Source organism: Plecotus auritus (genome assembly GCF_963455305.1).
Source record: "Plecotus auritus genome assembly, chromosome: 5".
Classification (NCBI taxonomy): domain Eukaryota; kingdom Metazoa; phylum Chordata; class Mammalia; order Chiroptera; family Vespertilionidae; genus Plecotus; species Plecotus auritus.
Window position 1 is genome coordinate 29,818,991 of NC_137776.1, and position 20,894 is coordinate 29,839,884.

Consider the following 20,894-nt stretch of genomic DNA (forward strand, 5'->3'; position numbering starts at 1 on the left):
CCTCTAATAATACCACTTCCAGTAGAATTCTGAAATGCCCTCTTCAGTAGATAGGAAAGGGGGTTGGTTACCATTGGGGTTCTGGGAACTGCATACAACCCATAGCCTGGCGATCCAGTTCCACTAATCTGGGAGAGAACTGCAGAGTGGACAATGCATGTGGACACCCTTTGAAGGGAGTGGCATGAAAGAAATCTGGAGAACCACCAGAACAACCACCTCTGCAGAACCTTGCTGACAGGACTCTTTACCCAGCTACAGCCCTCCAGGAAAATCATCTAAAATCAATGTCCCTCTCACTATAACTTGGTTTGTATATTACATAGAAATAACATTACTCTGAGCATTGATTTATTGTTTACCTGTGCATTTTGCTTTTTAAGTCTACCAAATGTGTAAATACTTTTGATGAATGTACCCATAATTGTAATTGTTTTGTGCCATAGGGGTGGAAAGGGGACATTGGCCCTCCAGGATTTCGTGGCCCAGTAAGTATCATTAAAGACGATGTCAATGTCATATTTAATCAAGGAAATTTTGAATCAGGATCTCTCATTAATGGTTATGATAGAGATTATAGTATTTACTTTTTTATCAAACCAAGGCAAAACAATAGCTGTTGTTATTATTTGACAATGGACAAATATTTCTACTTGGTTCTTTGGTCTTTGATATGCACTAGTAGTACCCATCCTGGGTTGTGGGGAGGAAGGATCAGATCTGGCCCAAGGGGATCCTGCATCCTGAATAGAGTAGGAGGACAGCTGACCACCCAGGGGTGAGGGAGCCAGCTCCACCCTCTCCAGCTAGTCATGACAAGTGCACCTTCAGGCAGCAGGAAAAGCTCAACCAGGTTTCATGCAGGGCCAGCAAACACCAATCACCCTCCCCAAGCTCCATCTCAGCAGGCCATCTCTTCCTTGCAGGGAGGACATGGATGTGATGGCTGTCAGCTTCTGGCTGCAGGGTGGCCACATTCTATATTCTGTGATTCTGCAGCTTAAGGAAAGGAATAAAAGGGAGCCAGGCTCTGAGTCCTGATAATCCGTTCCTCTCCTCCCTCAAAAGACAGTGGTCCTCACATGCGATGTGCTGAGCAGGGCCGCCATTTCTTCATTGACAGTACGGTGTATGGTACGAGAGTCATGGGGAGAGGAGCTGTCCTATTGCAAATGCAGTTCTCAGGCCCCTAAGACCAAGTAATTTAACTCAGTAACTGGAGGAGGGTCCTCGAAACCTGCATCTTTATACTACAAGCAAATGATTCAAACGCGAGTAGTCCCAAAACACTTTTATGGAGTTGCTGGGAAGATGAAACGGGCTATTTTGTGAAAGCTCTTAGCCAACACTCGGCAGGCACAAAGAGGTCATTGTGGATTTTACAAAGGAGATTATTACATTATTATTGCTATTATGCATTCTTTTTTGTTATTTTCTAGTTATTGTTTAACCACAAAGTTCTTGTTACCTCATCTTTAAACAAGTTAACAAAGTATTGCCCCATGTAAATATGAAAAAAACAGAGGTTTTTAAAAGCCTTTTACATTTTCATTTTCTCTTCAAGATAAATGGACTGAATTCTAAGTGAAACCTACTTTTCCAATTGCACTTTAGAAGAAATCTAAGCATTTTTAGCTTACTCTGTATTTTCTCATGTTCAACTCTATATAACGGCAGTATCTACTACCATCAGAGGAAATTGCTTAGGAAGTAGATAAAGAGACCAGAAGTAGGTTCATAGAATATGTCAGAAACAGTAGTACTTAGTGTAGGTCAATGGTGTCCTGAAAGTTAAAGAAACAGTCAATAGAGTACTGTTTGATGTGTAGGTCTGAGAATAAAATAAATTCAGTGCATCAGGACAAGCATTTTCAAAAAGTGAAATAGAACAGAATAAAAATATCAGAGTTGATCATATTCATAAGTAAGTCACTATTTTGTGAAACTTTAATATCTGTGTACATAGTCACACATACATAAATATCTGTCTGTATGGATGTACATATAAATATAAATGAAATATATGATGCCATACAGAAATATCAACTTCTATCTTTAAATTTATTCATCCCATATACATGACTACCCTATTTCTGCTAACACATAAGCCTATGAATTGAGAAAAATGAGGAAAGTATAATTTTGGCTAAAAAGAAGAAATTGAAGTCATTGCATTTGGTGAATGTCCATAAATAGCTATTCTTTCATTTTCTTCATTTCTTTTTCCTTTAAGACAGAATATTATGATGCATACGCAGTAAAGGGAGATGAGGGAACTCCAGGCCCTCCGGGCCCCAAAGGAGCTCGTGGCCCACAGGGTGAGAATAAATTTCTTCCTGAAGCATTTGCTGACCATTTTCATCTTTCAAGGTAACACAACATGTGCTTATAGACTTAGAATTTTCAGGGGGAGAAGGGAAGTCTTCTCATTTTTATGGATGGTGGTATTTTTGGTGTCTCCTAATTTCCATACAAAACTTGAAAATTTTATGTGAAACTTTTGAATGAAAATACCAAAAAGTCATTAAATTAACTTCATGCAGGAAATCACGAAGTTCAAGTCTGGCAAGCAGACACTAACATGGTCCGAGGGCACGACCAGGGAGTGTAAGAAATCTGTAATCTCAGCGGGATTACAGATATAAAAATGGAGACCTGAATGGCTGGAATTTGAGCAAATCCACACCAACAGTAGCAAGGGGTGACTGAAGCCCTGCTTTCCTGATGCCTGGCACCATGAATTAAAGACACACTTACTTATCTTCTACCCCACTTTGATGGATTGGAAAGGTCTCGGCGCTCTCTTATCTCTGGCTGTGCCTTAGAACCCCTGGGACTTCTTCACTGATGCCCACATCAGGGGTCCCCCTGTGATTCTGATTTGTCAGGAGGAAGGCTCTGGACATGAGCAGATTGTGAAAGCGCCTCAGATTATTCTAACATGCAGCAGGATTGAGAACACTAGTCTAGGCAAATTATTGGTTTAAATAAGATTTCAAAAGAGATGTGTGCTTAAAGGAAAAAATCCCAGTGTATTTAAATAAATGGACAGATACATTTAGATATAGATTTTTTCAAGGCAATGTTAGAGCTAGAAGCAATCTGAGGTGGGACACCAGCCCAAACTACAGATCCTTAACAATTCCAGCTGTTTGCTTTTCTTGTCTCTGAACCATCCCCACAAAGTACACCCAGAGCAGGCTCTTAGTGAGTTTCTGCTGAATTATTTGAAAATGATATCTGAGATTAGTTTCTTCTCTGCAGTTTGTCTAAATAAGTAAAGTTTTCTAATATTTATCTATATGAGAATGGAGAAAAAGTATAGAAATTATTTATTATTAATTATTATTATATTATAACCCAAGATCGCAAAAATGGGGCAACAAGGTATTTATTTCTTCGTAAGCAATTCATTGCTGTTCTGTATTCATAGGTCCCAGTGGCCCCCCCGGAGATCCTGGAAGGCCTGGTAGGTACATATTTCTCCGGGTATCAACAGAAATGCTATTAAAAAGTAAAATGCACTGCTCTAGTAAGTTTGCATTATTTACAGAAGGAAAATCTTTCATTAATTGGTATAAAAGTGTTTGCAAATTCTTACTTGTGAAAAGGAAGTGGAAAATTACACAGAGTGTTGTAGAAATGCTCTTTTTCACTTCTCAGCGGTTTTAACTAAGTGTAAGACAGCAAGCTGGGAATATGAGAAGAAGCCTTGAAACTCGGAGGAGGCACAGAGAGAGAAAACTAGTTTGATGGTGATTAGCTTGGTTAAAAATCAGTTTTCAAGTTGCATAAGAATTCATAGGTTATACTTTTTTATGTGACATTTTAAATTTTACAATATATTGTTTATTGAAACAGACAATTCCGTAAAGTGTAGTAGCATCCATCAGTCATTAGTGTGGTTGCCTCTTGAGAAAGGAAGGAGAAATAGAATCAAAGATGGTTCCACAGAGGCCGCAATTATAACTGTAATGATGTAATGTGTCATTTTGTAAAGGAAGAGAAACTAAGAAAAAAATAGCAAACATTTGATAAACCTTTCCACCCATTATATTTTTCTTTATACCATGTACATTCAAACTAGTTCCTAATTTGGAAAATTAATTGTAATTAAGCAGATTGCAGAAGTATGTATATATTATCATCCTATTGGAAAAATAGGTGAATGGATAAATAGTGCATGTACTTGCATGTGATAAAAACATATACATCAAACTATAAACTGTGAGTGTCTCTTGAAGTTAAAATGGGACAAAATGATATTTCAGAGGTCTGGCCGAAGGTTACAGAAGACTTTTTTCTACATGCCTGGCCCCTAAGTAATGAATAGATAGGCTCCTTCAAAAAGCCAGGGAGTGAAAATTATAAAGCTCTAAAACAGTGTCAATCAGAGGCATTTACCTTTATGCCCAAATCCTTCTGCTCAATAACCAGAAGTAATTTCTCTGCTTAACAATTAAACCGTTTTTTGAGGCAGAGATTCAAGACTTCCCCCCTCCTCACATCCTCATCATCTTAGGAGAGATAAGATGAAATGCATTTTGTACCACCGGGCCTGGCGTCTCTCCCAGGAGGTGCTTCCTCCCCCAGCACACCCTTCCATATCTAAGACAATTGGCAGGAACGAAGTCCAATTACAACTTTCTTTCTTCTTTGGGACACTACAAAGTAGGCATCTCATAGTCTCTAATTTAAAAGTCTACAAAATAGCATAGATTGAAGAATTCTCATGAAGTCCTTTTAAATAAAAGGACTACTGTGCATCTCAAACTCTGTCTCAGTCTCTTGTCATCAACGACATAAATTAGCTTGTGGGCATGGAGAGTTCTGAGCTCCGCTGTACTGTGATCATTTAACAAGGTCACCTGAAGAAAGGAAGATACTCTTAATTTTATATGCTCAATATACCTTTCAGTGGTGCAACTGTTATAAATCAGAATACATCACATTTTTCAATTGAAAATAATCATATATTAATCAGGGAAAAATTAAAATATAATAAAATGATTATTTTCCCCCAAGGGTCATCAAAGCCTGGCCTCAGAGGAGCCCCTGGACCACCAGGCATGAAAGGAAGTAAAGGGGAGCGAGGACCCCCAGGAAAGAATGCAGTGGGGTCTCCCGGGGCCTTGGGTTGTCCTGGTTCACCAGGCCCCCCAGGGCTGCCGGGACCTCCAGGACCACCAGGTAAAGATGCCTAATGGGTCCATTTTGTGTACATTGCCCAGTGACAGGTGTGTGCAAATCAGAGGCAGAGGGCCTGACTTAGAACTTGGCTGTCAGCCTGTGTGGATCTTAGCAGTTAGCTTTCCACTGGTTTCATTTTATCAGCTGTCTGTGGAAACAACTACGGTGGCATGACTACTCTGCAAGTGCAGCAAAGCTTTACCACAGACGGCAGAGTGAGAGACAGGGACACCAGTTATGGGACAGGGAAGGAGTGATGATTATCAAGTTGGCCGAGGCCAAGGGCAACTCTTTGTTCAGTCCCTGGAGACTGTCTTCCGAGAAGCTGTGTAACTTTGTCTCAGGATAACCTGTCCCAGGGGAGAAAGAGGCAAGAATTTATCCACCAGCTTCTACTTCTCCTGAGTCAAAGACGTGCTCCCACAGCACTGGACTGCCCACCCCTCACATCTCCAGGCTGTGTTTGCCTGGCTCTCAGGGCATCCCATGCTTTGGCATCAGCAGGGAAGCCCCAGAGCAAGAGGCCGTAGGTGTGCAGTATGGACTCAAGACAAGATGCTGCCAGGTGGAGTGGGTCAGAGACCACAGAGCTGGGGTCCTCAGGATTTGAAGTGGTACCTGGAGGTCCAGGTTCAGGTGTCCTTTTCTCTCCATCTCTCTGAATAGCCACTTGGCATCTGTATTGGCTGATAGTTACATAGAACCTATGAAAATATAGGTCACTCTTTGTATTTTAAATACCCTTCCTGGCAGGAGCCTGGCAGGTCTTATGATTTATATTCAACTCTCGTAATAGCCTTAAGAATTTTCTGTGTCAGGGACTATTTGAAAGGAAAGAGACAGTTTTTATAGACAATACTAGAGGCCCGGTGCACGAAATTCGTGAGGAGGGGGGTGTCCCTCAGCCCAGCCTGCACCCTCTCCAATCTGGGACCCCTCGAGGGATGTCTGACTGCCCGTTTAGGCCCGATCCTACCGGACTGCTGGCTCCCAACTGCTCACCTGCCTGCCTTCCTCATTGCCCCTAACCACTTCTGCCTGCCAGCCTGATCACCCCCTAACCACTCCTCTACCAGCCTGTTTGCCCCCAATTGCTCTCCCCTGCAGGGCTGGGTCCCCCTCAACTGCCCTTCCCTGCAGGCCCAGTCGCCCCCAACTTCCCTCCTCTGCCAGCCTGGTCACCCCTAACTGCCCTCCTGTGCAGGCTTGATCGCCCCCAACTGCCCTCCCCTGCTGGCCTGATCACCCACAACTGCCCTCCTTTGCAGACCTGGTCCCTCCAAACTGCCCTCCCCTGCTGGCCATCTTGTGGTGGCCATCTTGTGTCCACATGAGGGCAGTCATCTTTGACCACATGGGGGCAGCCATCTTGTGTGTTGGAATGAACGGTCAATTTGCATATTATTCTTTTATTATACAGGATTAGATAGGATAGAGGCCTGGTGCATGGGTGGGGGCCGTCTGGTTTGCCCTGAAGGGTGTCCCGGATCAGGGTGAGGGTTCCCTTATGGCGTGGTGTGGCCTGGGCAAGGGGCCTGTGGTGGTTTGAAGGCTGGCCACACCGCCTGGCATCCCAAGTGGAGGCCCTGGTATCTGGGATTTATTTATCTTCTACAATTGAAACTTTGTAGCCTTGAGCGGAGCCAAGCCTCCTGCTTGCTCCGTGGCCACAGCCATTTTTGTTGGGATTTATTTATCTACTATAATTGAAACTTTGTAGCCTTAAACAGAGGCCAAGGCAGGCCAGGGCTGCGAGAGCTTGGCTTCCTCCATCACCAGGGAAACCCAAGCCTCCTGCTTTCTCCGTGGCTGCAGCCATCTTGGTTGGGTTGATTTGCATACTCACTCCTGATTGGCTGGTGGGTGTGGCTTGTGGGTGTAGGGGCGGTACGGTCAATTTGCATATTGCTCTTTTATTAGATAGGATGATTACAAATGTAGAACATCCAAAAGAATAATCTGGAAGACTTTTAGTATTACTAAGATAGTTCAGTTAAGAGTCTGTTTATGTGAGCAATATTTTAAAAATAAAATAAAAGCATTTCTTTAGGCCAATGACAATTTAAGAAATTATCCCATTAATAAAGGATATAATGTCCAAGAATAAATCTGTCAAGTTACAGTAAAGACCTATATGGAAAACGAAGCAAAACTAAACTAAACTAAAACTCTACTACAGATTTTAACAATTCCTAGTCCTCCAAGTCTTTCTCAAGATGTGGGCCGTGTCCTCATTTTATTGATGGCAAGCCTGATGTGCACAGTTTTTGTACCAAATGGATGCTAAAGTCAGTATCTGGCCCCCGTACCACTCCCTCTCCCCTTGGAGACTGCCCTGGCTTGCTATCTTCTCTTGCTAAGCGACATCTGTCTGTCCGCCCAGTTGCAGCTTCAAATTCAAGTCCTGCAGACAGTTTTCATTGAGCCTGCACCCTAAACACTCATGCTTAGCCCAGTTGTAGAATGTTTCACATTGCCCTGTCTTGGTTAGTTTCCTCTACAAGAATCAAAGCTCCTTGAGGTCAAGAACTATGTCTTCTCTGCTGTTTTAAGCCCCATCATTTGCTTACAGGGGGATGGAATATGGTAGATATTCAACTACTTGTTGAATTAAGTATGAAATGAGTATGAACATGTGTTAAGTACATATAAATGTATAAATGTGTAAGTACATATATAAGTCTACATTAAGTATAACACTGCCATCTGATTTTACTGTTTAAAGATAACTACCCAGTCATCTTGAAGACATAGAAAGCTGGATCACAAAAGGGCATTCTTTTCACAGTCAAGCAGACCTAATATAACGCACACCAAGTTCTACCCAAATTAAGTGTTTCCAGTGTTATCTTGTTGCAATGAAATTTTGGGCAGCTCTAGGTACTGTTTTTAAATATTTAATTTCATCAGCATTGCCTTCAACCTGTATTTGAAATGGCAAGACCAAAAATTAGGTTATAGAACACAATAGTTTAAGAGAAGTCGCTATTCATGGTAACACTATAATAGCAGATAATATGTGGAAGCCTGGGAAGAGCTTTCTTGGAGAACTGCTTTAAGAATGAGAAACTCAGTCGGTGTGAACAAGCAGTGAGGAGGAAACAGGGGACATCCTGAGTCAGAATTTTTTCCCCTCGGTACGTATTAATCATCTACAATATATCAAGGAGATACGTATCGCGTATTCAATATGCACAGAAGCACGAGATTTGACCCTTTGCCTAAAAATGCTAAAGGGATAGTCTTGGAGTAATTGGAAATAGTATAATAAGGTAAATGGGTTGCTTGTGTGTAATGAGAAACACCATATAAATATCACATGTGGGTGATGTGAAAGGAAAGGCCGGTCAACACACTTCAGCCTTTCAGTTGCAGCTAACCTTCGAAGGACTCAGCTTCCAAAACAAATGGAGAAAAGCATATACAATAATACATATTACTAAAATGCTTGCTAGTTGAAAAAGAGAACACTTAAAGAAATGTCTTAAAAACCAGTGTCTTTTTGTAGGTGACATCATATATCGCAAAGGTCCCCCTGGACAAGGTGGACATCCAGGCCATGTGGGGCCTCCAGGAATCCCAGGTGTTGATGGGCGCAAAGGTTGGTTCAATCAATGGGGTTGTTCTAGTACCATTCTCATCACCATCATTATCACTCTTTTTTTCTCCCTGAGGCAACAATGATCCCAAACAGCAGGCAGTCAGAGATGGCTTCTTTTCCAAAGGAATTAGCTAAAAGTATTCTTTTATCTGTAAAGCAGCCATTTATTTAGCAACCATGCAATAAATCATTGGCTATTCCTAGAATGTGAGTTTCATCCTGCACTGGAAGAGAGAAACACGGACATCGTAGCTATTTTACACTAAACAGGAGTTTCTGTCGAAGAGCACCTAGACGCTCAGAGGGATAAAGTAAGCAGATATAATAGATGAAAAGTTTTTTATTAATATGTGAAATGTCCTACATGATTTTCACTACATGGAAGAATGTTCAATGTAAGAAAGAATTGTGCAGTTGGAAACTCCCTGTCCTCTCTGCGGACGTGGTGTGGGTGTCTGAGTAACTGAGCACACTCTCTTTGCAGGGGAGCCAGGCCTCGTGTGCACAGACTGTCCTTGTGTCCCAGGGCCTCCGGGTCTCCCAGGACTGCCGGGATTTGATGGTGTAAAAGGAACCCCAGGTACACATGATTTGCAGACAAGTGTTTTTGCAAGTACAGAGGGTCAACTCACTGGATGATGTTTTCCTTGGCTTCCCTACAGCTCAAATAATGTACTGTATATAAGCAGTAAAACCATTGGAATTACTATAAAAATATATATATCATGGCAAAAAATAAATCTGAACAAATATTTGTTAATAAACTGGCCTGAAATTCATTCAAAAGATCTTCTAAAGAAATCATCTTTATAGAGATGCTTAAATACCTATAGGAAGTTAAAATTGTACAGCAAAATGCAATTTGACAACAGATATTCAAAGTCTTAGAAGATTTTGTACCCATTGGTCCTGCAGTTGAACTTTTAGGAATTTATTGTAAAGACTATAATTGGATAAATTTGGAGAATTAAATATCTAAAGGTATTTATAGGAGCATTGTTTACAACAGTTAAATTTGAAAAAACAATCTAAATGTCCCAAAACAGCACTTAGCTGAATAAATTATGGTTCACCCACACAATAGGCTATTGTGTACCCATTTAAAGTGAAGCTATAAATGTATATATTTGTCAATGTGTATGTATTAATGGATATAAAATTTTAGACTAACATACATGAAAATTTTAGCAAATACTGTCTTCTGATGGTAGATTTATGGATGATTTTCATTATTTTACTTCTGTTCTTTTTTTTTTACATTGAGCATGTATTACTTTTATCATCATAAAAATATATCTCTTTAAAATTATAAAGACAAGAATCTTAGGAAGTTAAAATTTTTGAGCTCTTGTGTTTTTTTTTTTTTACATTTTCTGTTATCCTAGTGATGTACTCCCATTCTCTTCTTGCACCGTATGTTTTAAAATAGATATTGTCTTTCTTTGCTCAGAAGAAAACACCCTATTTTTTTCACACTCTGCCTTACCTTTAGAATTGGTGTTCAATGAATATTTGCCAATTCACTGCTTTGCAGGAGGACGAGGGGCAGCTGGCATTAAAGGAAGCCCGGGGTCCCCAGGAAGTGTGGGTCTCCCAGGATACCCAGTAAGATTTCATGGTTATAAAGCTTTAATCTCAATTTGGAGAATGGAATACTCTGGCTGGAAATATGGTTGCACCACACAGGCTATTGGTTTAGTGCCTGGCAAAGGGCAGGCAGTTAACAGTTACGTGTTGAATGAATGAATGAATGAGTGAACGAATGATGTGTGAATGAAATAATGAATTTATAATCATTTAAAATAGTATCAGAGACAGAAAGCAGATGAGTGGTTGCCCAGGACTGAGGAATTGATTGCAAATGGGTTTAAGGGAATTTGGGGGAGTGATAAAAATGTTTTGAAACTGGACTGTGGTATTTGTAGTATAGATATATACATTTATTTTAAAAATCATTGAATTGTGTTCTTACAAAGGACATATTTTATATGTAAATTATACCTCAATAAAGTTGTTAAAAATTTAAATTTTGATTATAATAGCGAATCAGAAAGTTACATGTGGATAAATATATTAAATTATCCAGAGATGCATGTTAAAATTTAGCAATATTCTAACAGAATCTGAATTGTGATGATTATTGTATCATATTGAGTTATATTATTGTGTGTGTTGCATTGAATTGTATTGTCTAGCTACCAAAAAAGAAAAAAAGCTTAAAATTATATTTGTGGGCCAAAGAAGTGTCTAAAAAATACATGTTTCATTAAAATTGACATTTTCTATTAAGATTGACACAAAAACAACTCTACCCAAAAGCAAACGCAGACTCATGTCTTTCCCACCCTAGGGATTCCCGGGTGCTCAGGGTGATCCAGGGCTTAAAGGAGAAAAAGGCGAAGCAGCTCAGCCGGAAGGAGAAGTGGGTAGTCCAGGAGACCCCGGGCCCAGGGGGCCGCCTGGAAGAGGGGGCTTGGATGGAATTCCTGGAACCCCTGGAGCAAAAGGATTACCAGGACCTAAAGGCAAACCGGTTGGTATCAACTTTTTTTTTATGACAATGTATTTTATTTATTTATTTTTAATTTATTGATTAAGGTGTTACATATGGTATCAACTTCTTTAAAACATACAATTTTCTTTTCAATGTTACAACCTAGAAAATATTTTTAAAGACATTTTATAAGATAAATTAATACAGATGGAGTATCACCTTTGTGGAAATACCTGATGAAAATCAAACAAATAAAGATTTTAAGCTTCACTGATTTGATTTTAGAAAAGTACCATTAACATGAATGTCATTTCCATTTGAACTGTTGACCAATGTGAGGTAGGTTTGAGGGGCTATTATCACATGGGTGGCACCCCATTGTCCGACATCTCAAGTGGGACTCAGAGTTCCCAGATGATGAAATGTGACTGAATTCCAAAGGGCACAAAACCGCAGAAACCATAGGGCACCCTTATGTTAGTGATAATTTCCTTCAAATGCCAACTTCTCTTTAATTCAATACTTTCTCCCTAAGTGGCATTCATATTCATGGTAATATTAATCTATGTAAGGAAATACTGGAATGAAGCACTATCCAAAGATATTCCTATTGTCACAGGCACTCAGTGGTGAGAAGGGGGACCCGGGTCCTCCAGGGGATCCTGGCATCCCTGGGTCCCCAGGACCCGCAGGACCAGCTGGACCACCAGGCTATGGACCGCAGGGAGAGCCTGGTCCAAAGGGCGCCCAAGGAGTTCCTGGAGCCCCTGGACCACCTGGAGACGCCGGTTGGTTAGTTTTCTTTCCAGTCCTGTTTTCCTGTGGGCGGGTTGATGGTTCCTAGAGCTAGTGAAGCTCCCTCAAGATCAGTGGATATACAGAAACTTATTCCTAAGAAGTAGAATATGTCAACCCGTAGACACGGGGAAAGAATATATAGGACATATTAGAGAAAAATCTATTTTTTTTCTGTTACTGAGCAATTCAGCTAAACTTTCCTAGGATAGTTTATATCCATTACTGACATAAATATATGGAATTAATAGAGCCTAATAGATGAGAAGTCAGAGTAAGCAAAGGGGTTGCAAAAAACTTATGAAATTGATCTTGAGATGCCTCTTCTAGGTCTCAAGCATCCACTAATATGATTAAAAATTTGTTCTTTTTGACTCATAACCCAATAAATGACTTATAAATAAAACTTCAAAATATCAAGACAAATGAAGAAAATTCGTCTAATAGTAGTTTCAAAGTCCCAGTAACTTTGGGATCCACGTGTACTGAATGAAGTTGCTGGATTCAGGATGGATCTGATCATCAATATTTATCTGCAGTGAAGAATGTGGCAAAAGATGAGAATTACATGTTACTGACAGTTTTTAATAAATAATGCTACCATAATCAATGTTTACTTCTAAAGTCACTGTAAGGGTCAGACCAATGAACCAGTAGTCTCCAAAATTTTTTTGTAACATCCCTCATTGGTAAAAAAATTTTGAGTGCACATCCCCATAGTATAAATATATAAATTGTGTGCCGGCATTTTTGTCCACATATGTATGTAAAGCTTAACATATATATATATATATATATATATATATATATATGTATATATATATATATATATATATATATATATATATATATATAGTATTTTTTTCTGTGCCTCACCTTTGAGGCTGCTATTCTAATCCAAGAATTGGCCAACCATGGCAGCTCACAGTCCAAATCCAGCTCACCGCTTATTCATGTGTCATCCAAAAACTAAGAATTTTTTATATTTTTAAATGATTTCGGGAAAATTTTTTGAATACTATTTTGTGACAGTTGAAAATTATATGAAATTCAAGTTTCAGTGTTCATAAACAAAGTGTCATTGGCACTCAGCTACACTCATTCATTGCATGTTCTTCCTGGCTGTTCTCATGCTATGATAGCAGAGTTGAGTAGTTACAACAGAGACCATCTGAACCACAAAACTGAAACTATTTTCTATCTGGCCCTTGACCAAAAACGTTTCTCAGTCCTCTTGTAATCCATCTTCAAACCCTCTTCTATTCTTTCTAACTGAATCTTTAGTGAAAGGCTCCAATGTTCTAAAATACATTATCATCAAACTTTCCCATCACATTACTTATTTTTCCTATCTATATAATAAAAGCCTAAACAACTGTTACAGCAGAACGACCGGTTGCTAAGATGCACACTGGCCACCAGGGGGCAGACGCTCAATGCAGGAGCTGCCCCTTGGTGGTCAGTGTGCTCCCACAGGGGGAGTGCCACTCAGCCAGAAGCCGGGCTCATGGCTGGCGAGTGCAGCGGCGGTGGCAGGAGCCTCTCCCGCCTCCGCGGCAGCGCTAAGGAGCAGCGAGCCAAGCAGTAAGGAGCAGCGAGCAGGTGGGCAGTAAGGAGCAAGGGATCCCAGATTGTGAGGGTATGTCCGCCTGCCAGCTATCCCCCGAGAGGTCCCAAACTGCTAGAGGGTACAGGCTGGGCTGAGGGACCACCCCCAACCCTGTGCATGAATTTCGTGCACTGGGCCGCTAGTAAATATATAAATATATGGACAGTACTAATCACTAACATGTTTTTAATATTGGCCACTGTGGTCAGAACATTATCTCAAACCTTTACTAGCTAGGCAGGCGTTATTTTCACAATGACACATGAGAAAGTTATTGGAGAGGTTTGGAAATATGTCCAAACTCACAGACCTTACAAAGAGCAAAGCCAAGATTTAAGCCCACATCAGCCCCACTTCGTGGTTTGTGCAATATTTCATATGTTCTTCTTATGAAAACTAGTTGCCCAATAAATAAGTATCCTGCCAGTATCCACCAATATTTAAGCAGAATTAATATTACCAATTCTTTTCAGAATAGGCTCTCTTCCAATAGACCAGCATGTTGGGCTGTTAATTAAAGCAAGGCATAGATAATAATAGATGCTTACAAATACTTATCAATTAAATTAAAAAGTTCCTATGGGCTAGTCATTGTTAAGCCAATTTTGCAGAGGCTATTCTTCATATTCCTTGGAAAATGTCTGTAAACCCTTTGTTATCATATCATATATTTTTCCTCTGAACCAAGAAAAAGCTTCAATATGCACATTAATTTTATGATCATAAATCTTCTTAAGGTCCTAGGGGAGAATTCAGTGTTTCAACACCAGTCCCAGGGCTCCCAGGACCACCAGGGCCACCAGGCCATGCTGGCCCCCGAGGTCCACCTGGTAAGTATCCTCTTTGCCAAGTCTGGTGCCTGGCATCAGATAGCACCCAGACTTTCCTGGGGAAACACTGTTCCAGTTTTAAGGAAAAATTATATTCATTGGCTCCCAAAGAGAGCACAGGCCAGTTTGTCAGATGACAAGGCAACAGCCAGGGGACTTGCTCTTGTCTTTTGAAGTTACCCAGATTATTCCCATTGGTGCTTCTGATTCCAAAGGGGAGTTGAAATAGTTACTTAAGAGGAATTCGCAAGCAGAACAGTCTTCATGGATTTTGGTGGAGGAGCAAGGAATGGTTGCCAGCGATTACTATAGTTCCCACAGCTTCTTCATTGGAAAACTTAACTTCTTTGCCAATATGTCTAAAACTTAATTCTGCATGCATGGAGGGAGACATATAATTTAAGATATTTAGAAAAATTCTTTTAGGAGATAAATTATATTTTCAAAATTATTTGCAGTTCCTAATGATAAGTCCACTGGATAGGAATGGGGAGGAAGTCAGGGTTGTGGTAAATTCTTTTTTAATTTCCAAAAATGCCTGGGATGACACAGAAACTTAGACATTTGGTTACAAGGCAAGATAAAGGAAAGTTGCTGATGTGGATGTATATGTGTTGTTAAGGCTTCCCGGGACAAACGGGAAAATGTGAGCCAGGTATTCCTGGGCCTGACGGGGATCCAGGAATTCCAGGAATTGGACTCCCTGGGCCTCCTGGACCTAAGGGTAAGTTAAAAATTTTTAAAACATAAGGTTCGTTGTGGATATTTAGAAACTATAAATATGTATAGTGAATAACATGGGAAATATCCATACTATCCTTTAAAATGATGTCTTTCATCAGTCTTAAATGGGGAAAATATCTCACAATGACGAGAGGTAAAAAGGCAGAGTTCACATTGATTTATGCAGTCTCATCTCAATCATATTTTTTAAATGCGTAAAAATTCACCAAAGCGATTCTTCTTGATAGTGGGATTGTGAGGAATTCTTTCTTTTCTTCTGAATAGATGCCTACACTTTTTCATTTATGCATTTCTTCACTTTATACATTTCTCTTATAATAAAAAAGAACTATTAAATCACACACAGGTGATTTCCCTATTCACTCCAAAATAAACCACAGAAGTTATTTTTTCTTTAGGAAAAAAAGATGCTGTCTCTCATCAAAGGAAAAACTCTCCAAAGAAATGCAGAGGTTCCCCACTGACAAGTACACACACACACACACACACACACACACACACACACATCAAGTCTTATCCAGGGTGACATATGAGTAACCTCGGTCACTGGCCTGTTGCATACAATTTCAGATTTTATAATAATTTCATGTTTGTTTCAGTATTATTTAAAGTGTTTGTTGTAATAATAATCCTTTTTTGGTGCTTTATCTCTTAAATTAATATATCATCAGTGTTTACCATGCATCAGTTCTGCCCAAACATGGGAATATTGATCTCAATTTATGAGTATGTACTTGAAATGAAAAAGCCAATCAGATTTTTCATGTGGTCCCAAGAATGTCTTTGACTGAAGTTCCTTGCCGGTGATCTCTGAAGCAACCCAGCCTGGCCCATGTTTTTGTCTAGTCCTTCTTGGAGCCTGCATGAAGAAATTTGCATCCTGGCTGTATCTCCTCCAGAGTCACCGTCCTGAAAGGAGACTCCAAACTGGGCACCACGACTAGCCTAAGAGCTCCTAGAAACTGGAGAGTCAGAATTTCCCATTTAAACCTAATGAAGCCCATACACTAACTGTTCATTAAAAATTGGTCAATTAGGAGCACAGAGGAACTCTCTGAAGGCAGCTTTGCTCCACCCAGGGTTTCCTCTTCTGAACCACAGAACAGAAAAAATGATGTGTGTGACTTCTTTCTCAATTCTCTCGTCATAAATGCAAAAGAGACAAGTTAACTCAAAGTGGCTGCTTTAGGGCATTAGGAAGTGATTGTCTTGAGCAACCCATGGTGAGAAAGAATAGCTAGGTACAGGAAATGCTTTATATCTTGATATAGCTAGAGAGAGAGTGTGTGTGTGTGTGTGTGTGTGTATAAATATATATTTGGCTATATACTGAATATAAAATATGCTTTTTAAAGAAAAGGTCAGCCCAATGGTCAACCGAGATCAGTGATTTTAAAAAAATACTGAATCAAAATTGTAGTGATGCTAAACAACAAAAATGGAGAAGGTAATTTTAAAAATTGGGAACCAATGTTATCTGATTTGGAATTGAGTTTTTAAAAATTGCTAATTTAGCCATTGGCTTTTTCATCACTCAAACTTCCATAAAACATTTATAGCTACTTGCCTCATGAAATAAGGTAAAATAAAAGAGATACTGCCCAAAATCTTTTAATAAGACTAATCATACAACCTTTTTTTTTTTTTTTTTTCCCTGTAGGAGACCGAGGTTTTCCAGGAACTAAAGGATCACCAGGTTGTCCTGGAGAAATGGGAAAGCCAGGGTTACCTGGAAATCCAGGCCTCCCAGGAGCCAAGGTCTTTGAGAATTAAAATTCAGACTGAAATGGGGAAGGGGAGGAGCAATTACAGTTAGCCAATTAGGATGTTCCTGCCAGTCAGGATGCTCTGTGTAGAAATTATCAATATACTTGTAAATGATAAAGCGATGATTTTTTTAAAGTTTTTTTAACTATTCCTCCCTTTTAGAAAGGAAAACAGAAAGTGTTAAGGAGACAGGTTTGCTTTTCTATTTCTTCTTTAACCTTCAGAAACATTCATATTTAAAATGGGAGAATTCTAGAAAGAAACATGGATAGCTATGAGAAAAACTCAAGTGTAGAGACATCTAGATTGTTTACAGAGAATCCCACAGTATTATGAAAAAGTAGGGGATCTAAATAATTATTATGCATAAATTTATAGAAAAGTCAGCAACTAGAGTTGAAAAAGGAGAGTTGATAGAATGGTGGCGACTGTGAAAAAAAGTACTTAGGACCTCTATGATGAATATGTTATCTTCAAGTAAATAGCGCTAAAGACATACCAATCTCTCTTTATATAAAAGGCTAAGTGACTGACCGTACATACGTCCGACCAGCTGGTACATATGACGCGCACTGGCAATTTAAAAATAAACGTTGACTCGCACATGTGCAATACATATAAAGCTCTCACTGGCACCAATTGCACGTGTGTTTTAATTTTATAATTCTATATTATGTATACTATTTTGACATGTAATTTTTTGCTATAACACAATTACCGCATGAATCTTTCTTCTAATTAATTTCCTTTCAATGTGCACAAATCCATGCACCAGGGCACTAGTAGTCAATAAGTATCTAGAAGCATTATATAGTAAAACTAACACCATTTCTGTGCCATAGGGAGAACCAGGACTAGCCATGCCTGGAGAACCAGGAATACCAGGTTTTCCAGGAGAAAGAGGCAATGCTGGAGAAAATGGAGAAATTGGACTCCCTGGACTTCCAGGTCTCCCTGGAATTCCAGGAACTGGAGGGCTTGATGGACCACGAGGTACAATAGCAAGTTCAATTACTTTTCTCCTCTGTGAGCTTTGCTAAAATGCAGCAAACTGAATGTGTAGGTGCTCTAAGGGGTGAAGAACTCAAACAAAGTTCTAAATGAATAAATAGAATCTGTGGGGCCTAATTATTTCTCCACTCAACATTGTTGCTCTACCTTTGTTCCTTCTTCCCTTCTTTGTTCCTTCTTTCCTTCTTAATGAGTGTTCTCTGTATAAGACATATTAATGATAATAAATATTGGCCCAATTTAGGGGGAAGGGGGGTTGCAGAAGAATGCTTAGGATAGCAATACTAGGACCTTGGATTTTGGCCCTGGAATATATTCTTGGACTCTCTTTTGCAGGGGATCCAGGGCAGCCTGGACCACCTGGAAGAAAAGGACTCCCAGGGAGATGTACAGAGGGTCCCAGGGGACCCCAGGGACTTCCAGGTTTAAATGGATTGAAAGGGCAACAAGGTAAGAGGAGGGCCTCAAAACCAGTCACTAGATGGGCAAGTGGCCTGGGACTCCTGCTAGATGTTTTGCTGTTTAATTCTGGAACTGTCCAGCAGCAAGTCCTGACCACTGCTCATGGGAACTGGTATGAAATATGAACCTTGTTGTCATGGATTTGTTGCAGTGAGGACTCACGCATGGTGAGTGGCACTGAATGTATTCTGTAAGTTCAAGACTAAGGCAAAGTCATTAAATGCAGTCCCAGGATGTGCCTGCAAAGTTAGAAAACACATCTAAATTCTACATTTTTATTACTGCAAGAGTCATTGAAACAGAGAATGCTAAAGCCAGAAGGGATCTTAAAAATTTTATAGGAGGGGACATTAACGAACCAATCAATCAATCCATCTGATGAGTATGTGTTTTATTTAGCTCCAAATCACAAAGCTAAATATTTACAGCCATAAAATATTTCTGGAGTCAGTGGAGAAAGCACTTGTGTGTTCATTCCTTTATTTCATTCATTCATTCACATCTAGGTAGAAAAGGTGAAGCAGGACCAAAGGGAGACCCAGGGATTCCAGGTTTGGATAGATCAGGACTTCCTGGAGAACCTGGACCACCAGGAATGCCAGGTCATCAAGGCGAGATGGGACCACCTGGTCAAAAAGGATATCCAGGAAACCCAGGATTTTTAGGGCCACCAGGTATTTTCTTCTGCTTTTACTTTTTTATTTTTATTTTTCAATTACAGTTGACATATAATATCATATTAGTTTCAGCTATTCCACTGAAACTAATGATTATTTTTGCTGTGTAATCCTTTGTATATGTTACTACTAAAATAGATTTGCTAGTATTTTGTTGAGAATTTTTGTATCTATATTTACAAGGGAAACGGGTGTGTCTTTTTTCTTTTCTTACGATGTTTCTTCCTAGTTTTGGTATCAGGGTAATGCTGGTCTTACAGAACAAGATGGGAAGTGTTCCCTCCTCTTACATTTTCTAGAAGAGTTTGTGGAAAAGGGATATTTTTTTAAATGTTTGGTAGAATTTATCAGTGAAGTGATCCAGTTCTGGGCTTTTCTTTGTGATAATTTTTTAAATTACTAATTCAATTTATTCATTTGTTATGGGCCTAATTAGATTTTCTATTTCCTCTTGAGTCATTTTTGGTCATCTGGGCATCTCTAGGAGTTTGTCCATTTTCTGTAGGTTATCTAATTTGCTGGTATATGGTTATTCATAGCATTCCCTTATAGTTCATTTTATTTCATCGCTGTGTTGACAGTTAATATGTTTCAGAAGAATATTCCAATATTCTCCTGGCATGTAACCTCACTGACCTTTCCTCTAGAGAAGAGCACAGGATAACAACTTAATCTGCAAATTATCCTTTCATTTGTATGATTGAGCTGTTATCACGTGCCAGCACTGTTCCAGGCCCTAAGGCCACATCAGTGGACAAGTTCCACCTCTGACAGTGAGTGAGACAAAAATGAATACATTAGTTATAAGTTCAACTCTAGACAATAGCTATGAAGAAAATAAAATGAGCTATTGGTCATGGACGGGGAGGAGGAATAGTCCAAAACATAAACATATTCTATTCTTATCCACAAATGTGATCTGCTACCAATGACTTCCACATACATGATGTAATAAGAGACTGGTTACTGACCCGTCTCCTAGACCATTATGGTTGTTTTCTTATTTATAGAAACCATTCCTTCAACTCCCACTTTCTACTTCTAAATATAATTTATTTTATGGAAAAAGCACTTGCTCTTCTCATTCTGAATATGCTTTGTGTTACTTGTTTCGACAGGTGAAAGAGGAACCATTGGCATGATGGGCTATCCGGGCAACATTGGCCTTCCGGGGCCTCCCGGGACCCCAGGCTCCCCAGGACAGAAGGGTAAGTGATGGAAGAGCTTTCCAGTTATCAGGAGGAAGGAACAGCAAAATAAGTTATATTTTATTCTTTGAGGGGAAACTAGTTCTGAGAAAACCATGTCTTTGATTTTGCTGTTTCCTGTTTTCCTTTTACCCGTTTGAACGGGATCATTTTCTTCCCTACAGGCTGTTTTAGGAAACTATTTATGAAGGTCTCAGCACTGTCAAGTGTTTTGGCTTGTTTGTTTTGTTTTATGGTAAGCACTGTTAACTTTTGCAACCTTATGCACTACTTAAAGAATTAAGGAACTGCTGTGGTTACTCCTGTCTTGCAGGTAGCTTTGGAATCCCAGGAGCAAAGGGTGAGAGAGGACCCCCAGGAGCCAAGGGGGAGAAAGGAACTAAAGGACCGCCCGGGCCTTCTCAAATATCTCACTCACTGGGGGACAAAGGAGAACCAGGCCTCAAGGGTACATACTGCCTTACATTTAGAACCAGAACACCAGGGCAGATTCTAAAACTGAGAAT

General features: G+C 39.8%; 1 protein-coding gene and 1 long non-coding RNA gene across 3 annotated transcripts in view; one reads left to right on the forward strand and one right to left on the reverse strand.

The window, feature by feature from the left end:
• Window positions 1-20,894, forward strand: part of COL4A3 (collagen type IV alpha 3 chain) — a gene marked incomplete at its 5' end in the record, with an annotated part of 120,583 nt that overhangs the window by 72,098 nt on the left and 27,591 nt on the right. Inside the window, 17 exons of the mRNA XM_080670483.1 lie at window positions 447-488; window positions 2,234-2,318; window positions 3,434-3,469; window positions 5,026-5,190; window positions 8,699-8,791; window positions 9,276-9,371; window positions 10,326-10,396; window positions 11,142-11,324; window positions 11,905-12,073; window positions 14,427-14,519; window positions 15,142-15,243; window positions 16,924-17,021; window positions 17,873-18,023; window positions 18,378-18,491; window positions 19,010-19,177; window positions 20,299-20,388; window positions 20,702-20,836. Coding sequence (XP_080526609.1) covers window positions 447-488; window positions 2,234-2,318; window positions 3,434-3,469; window positions 5,026-5,190; window positions 8,699-8,791; window positions 9,276-9,371; window positions 10,326-10,396; window positions 11,142-11,324; window positions 11,905-12,073; window positions 14,427-14,519; window positions 15,142-15,243; window positions 16,924-17,021; window positions 17,873-18,023; window positions 18,378-18,491; window positions 19,010-19,177; window positions 20,299-20,388; window positions 20,702-20,836 — 1,891 coding nt within the window. The remainder of the gene's footprint in view (window positions 1-446; window positions 489-2,233; window positions 2,319-3,433; window positions 3,470-5,025; window positions 5,191-8,698; window positions 8,792-9,275; window positions 9,372-10,325; window positions 10,397-11,141; window positions 11,325-11,904; window positions 12,074-14,426; window positions 14,520-15,141; window positions 15,244-16,923; window positions 17,022-17,872; window positions 18,024-18,377; window positions 18,492-19,009; window positions 19,178-20,298; window positions 20,389-20,701; window positions 20,837-20,894) is intronic.
• Window positions 11,346-20,894, reverse strand: part of LOC308249304 — a 39,674-nt gene continuing 30,125 nt past the window's right edge. For both annotated transcript variants that reach the window (XR_013960702.1, XR_013960703.1), the window contains one exon: window positions 11,346-12,613. This is a non-coding gene — a long non-coding RNA (uncharacterized lncRNA). The remainder of the gene's footprint in view (window positions 12,614-20,894) is intronic.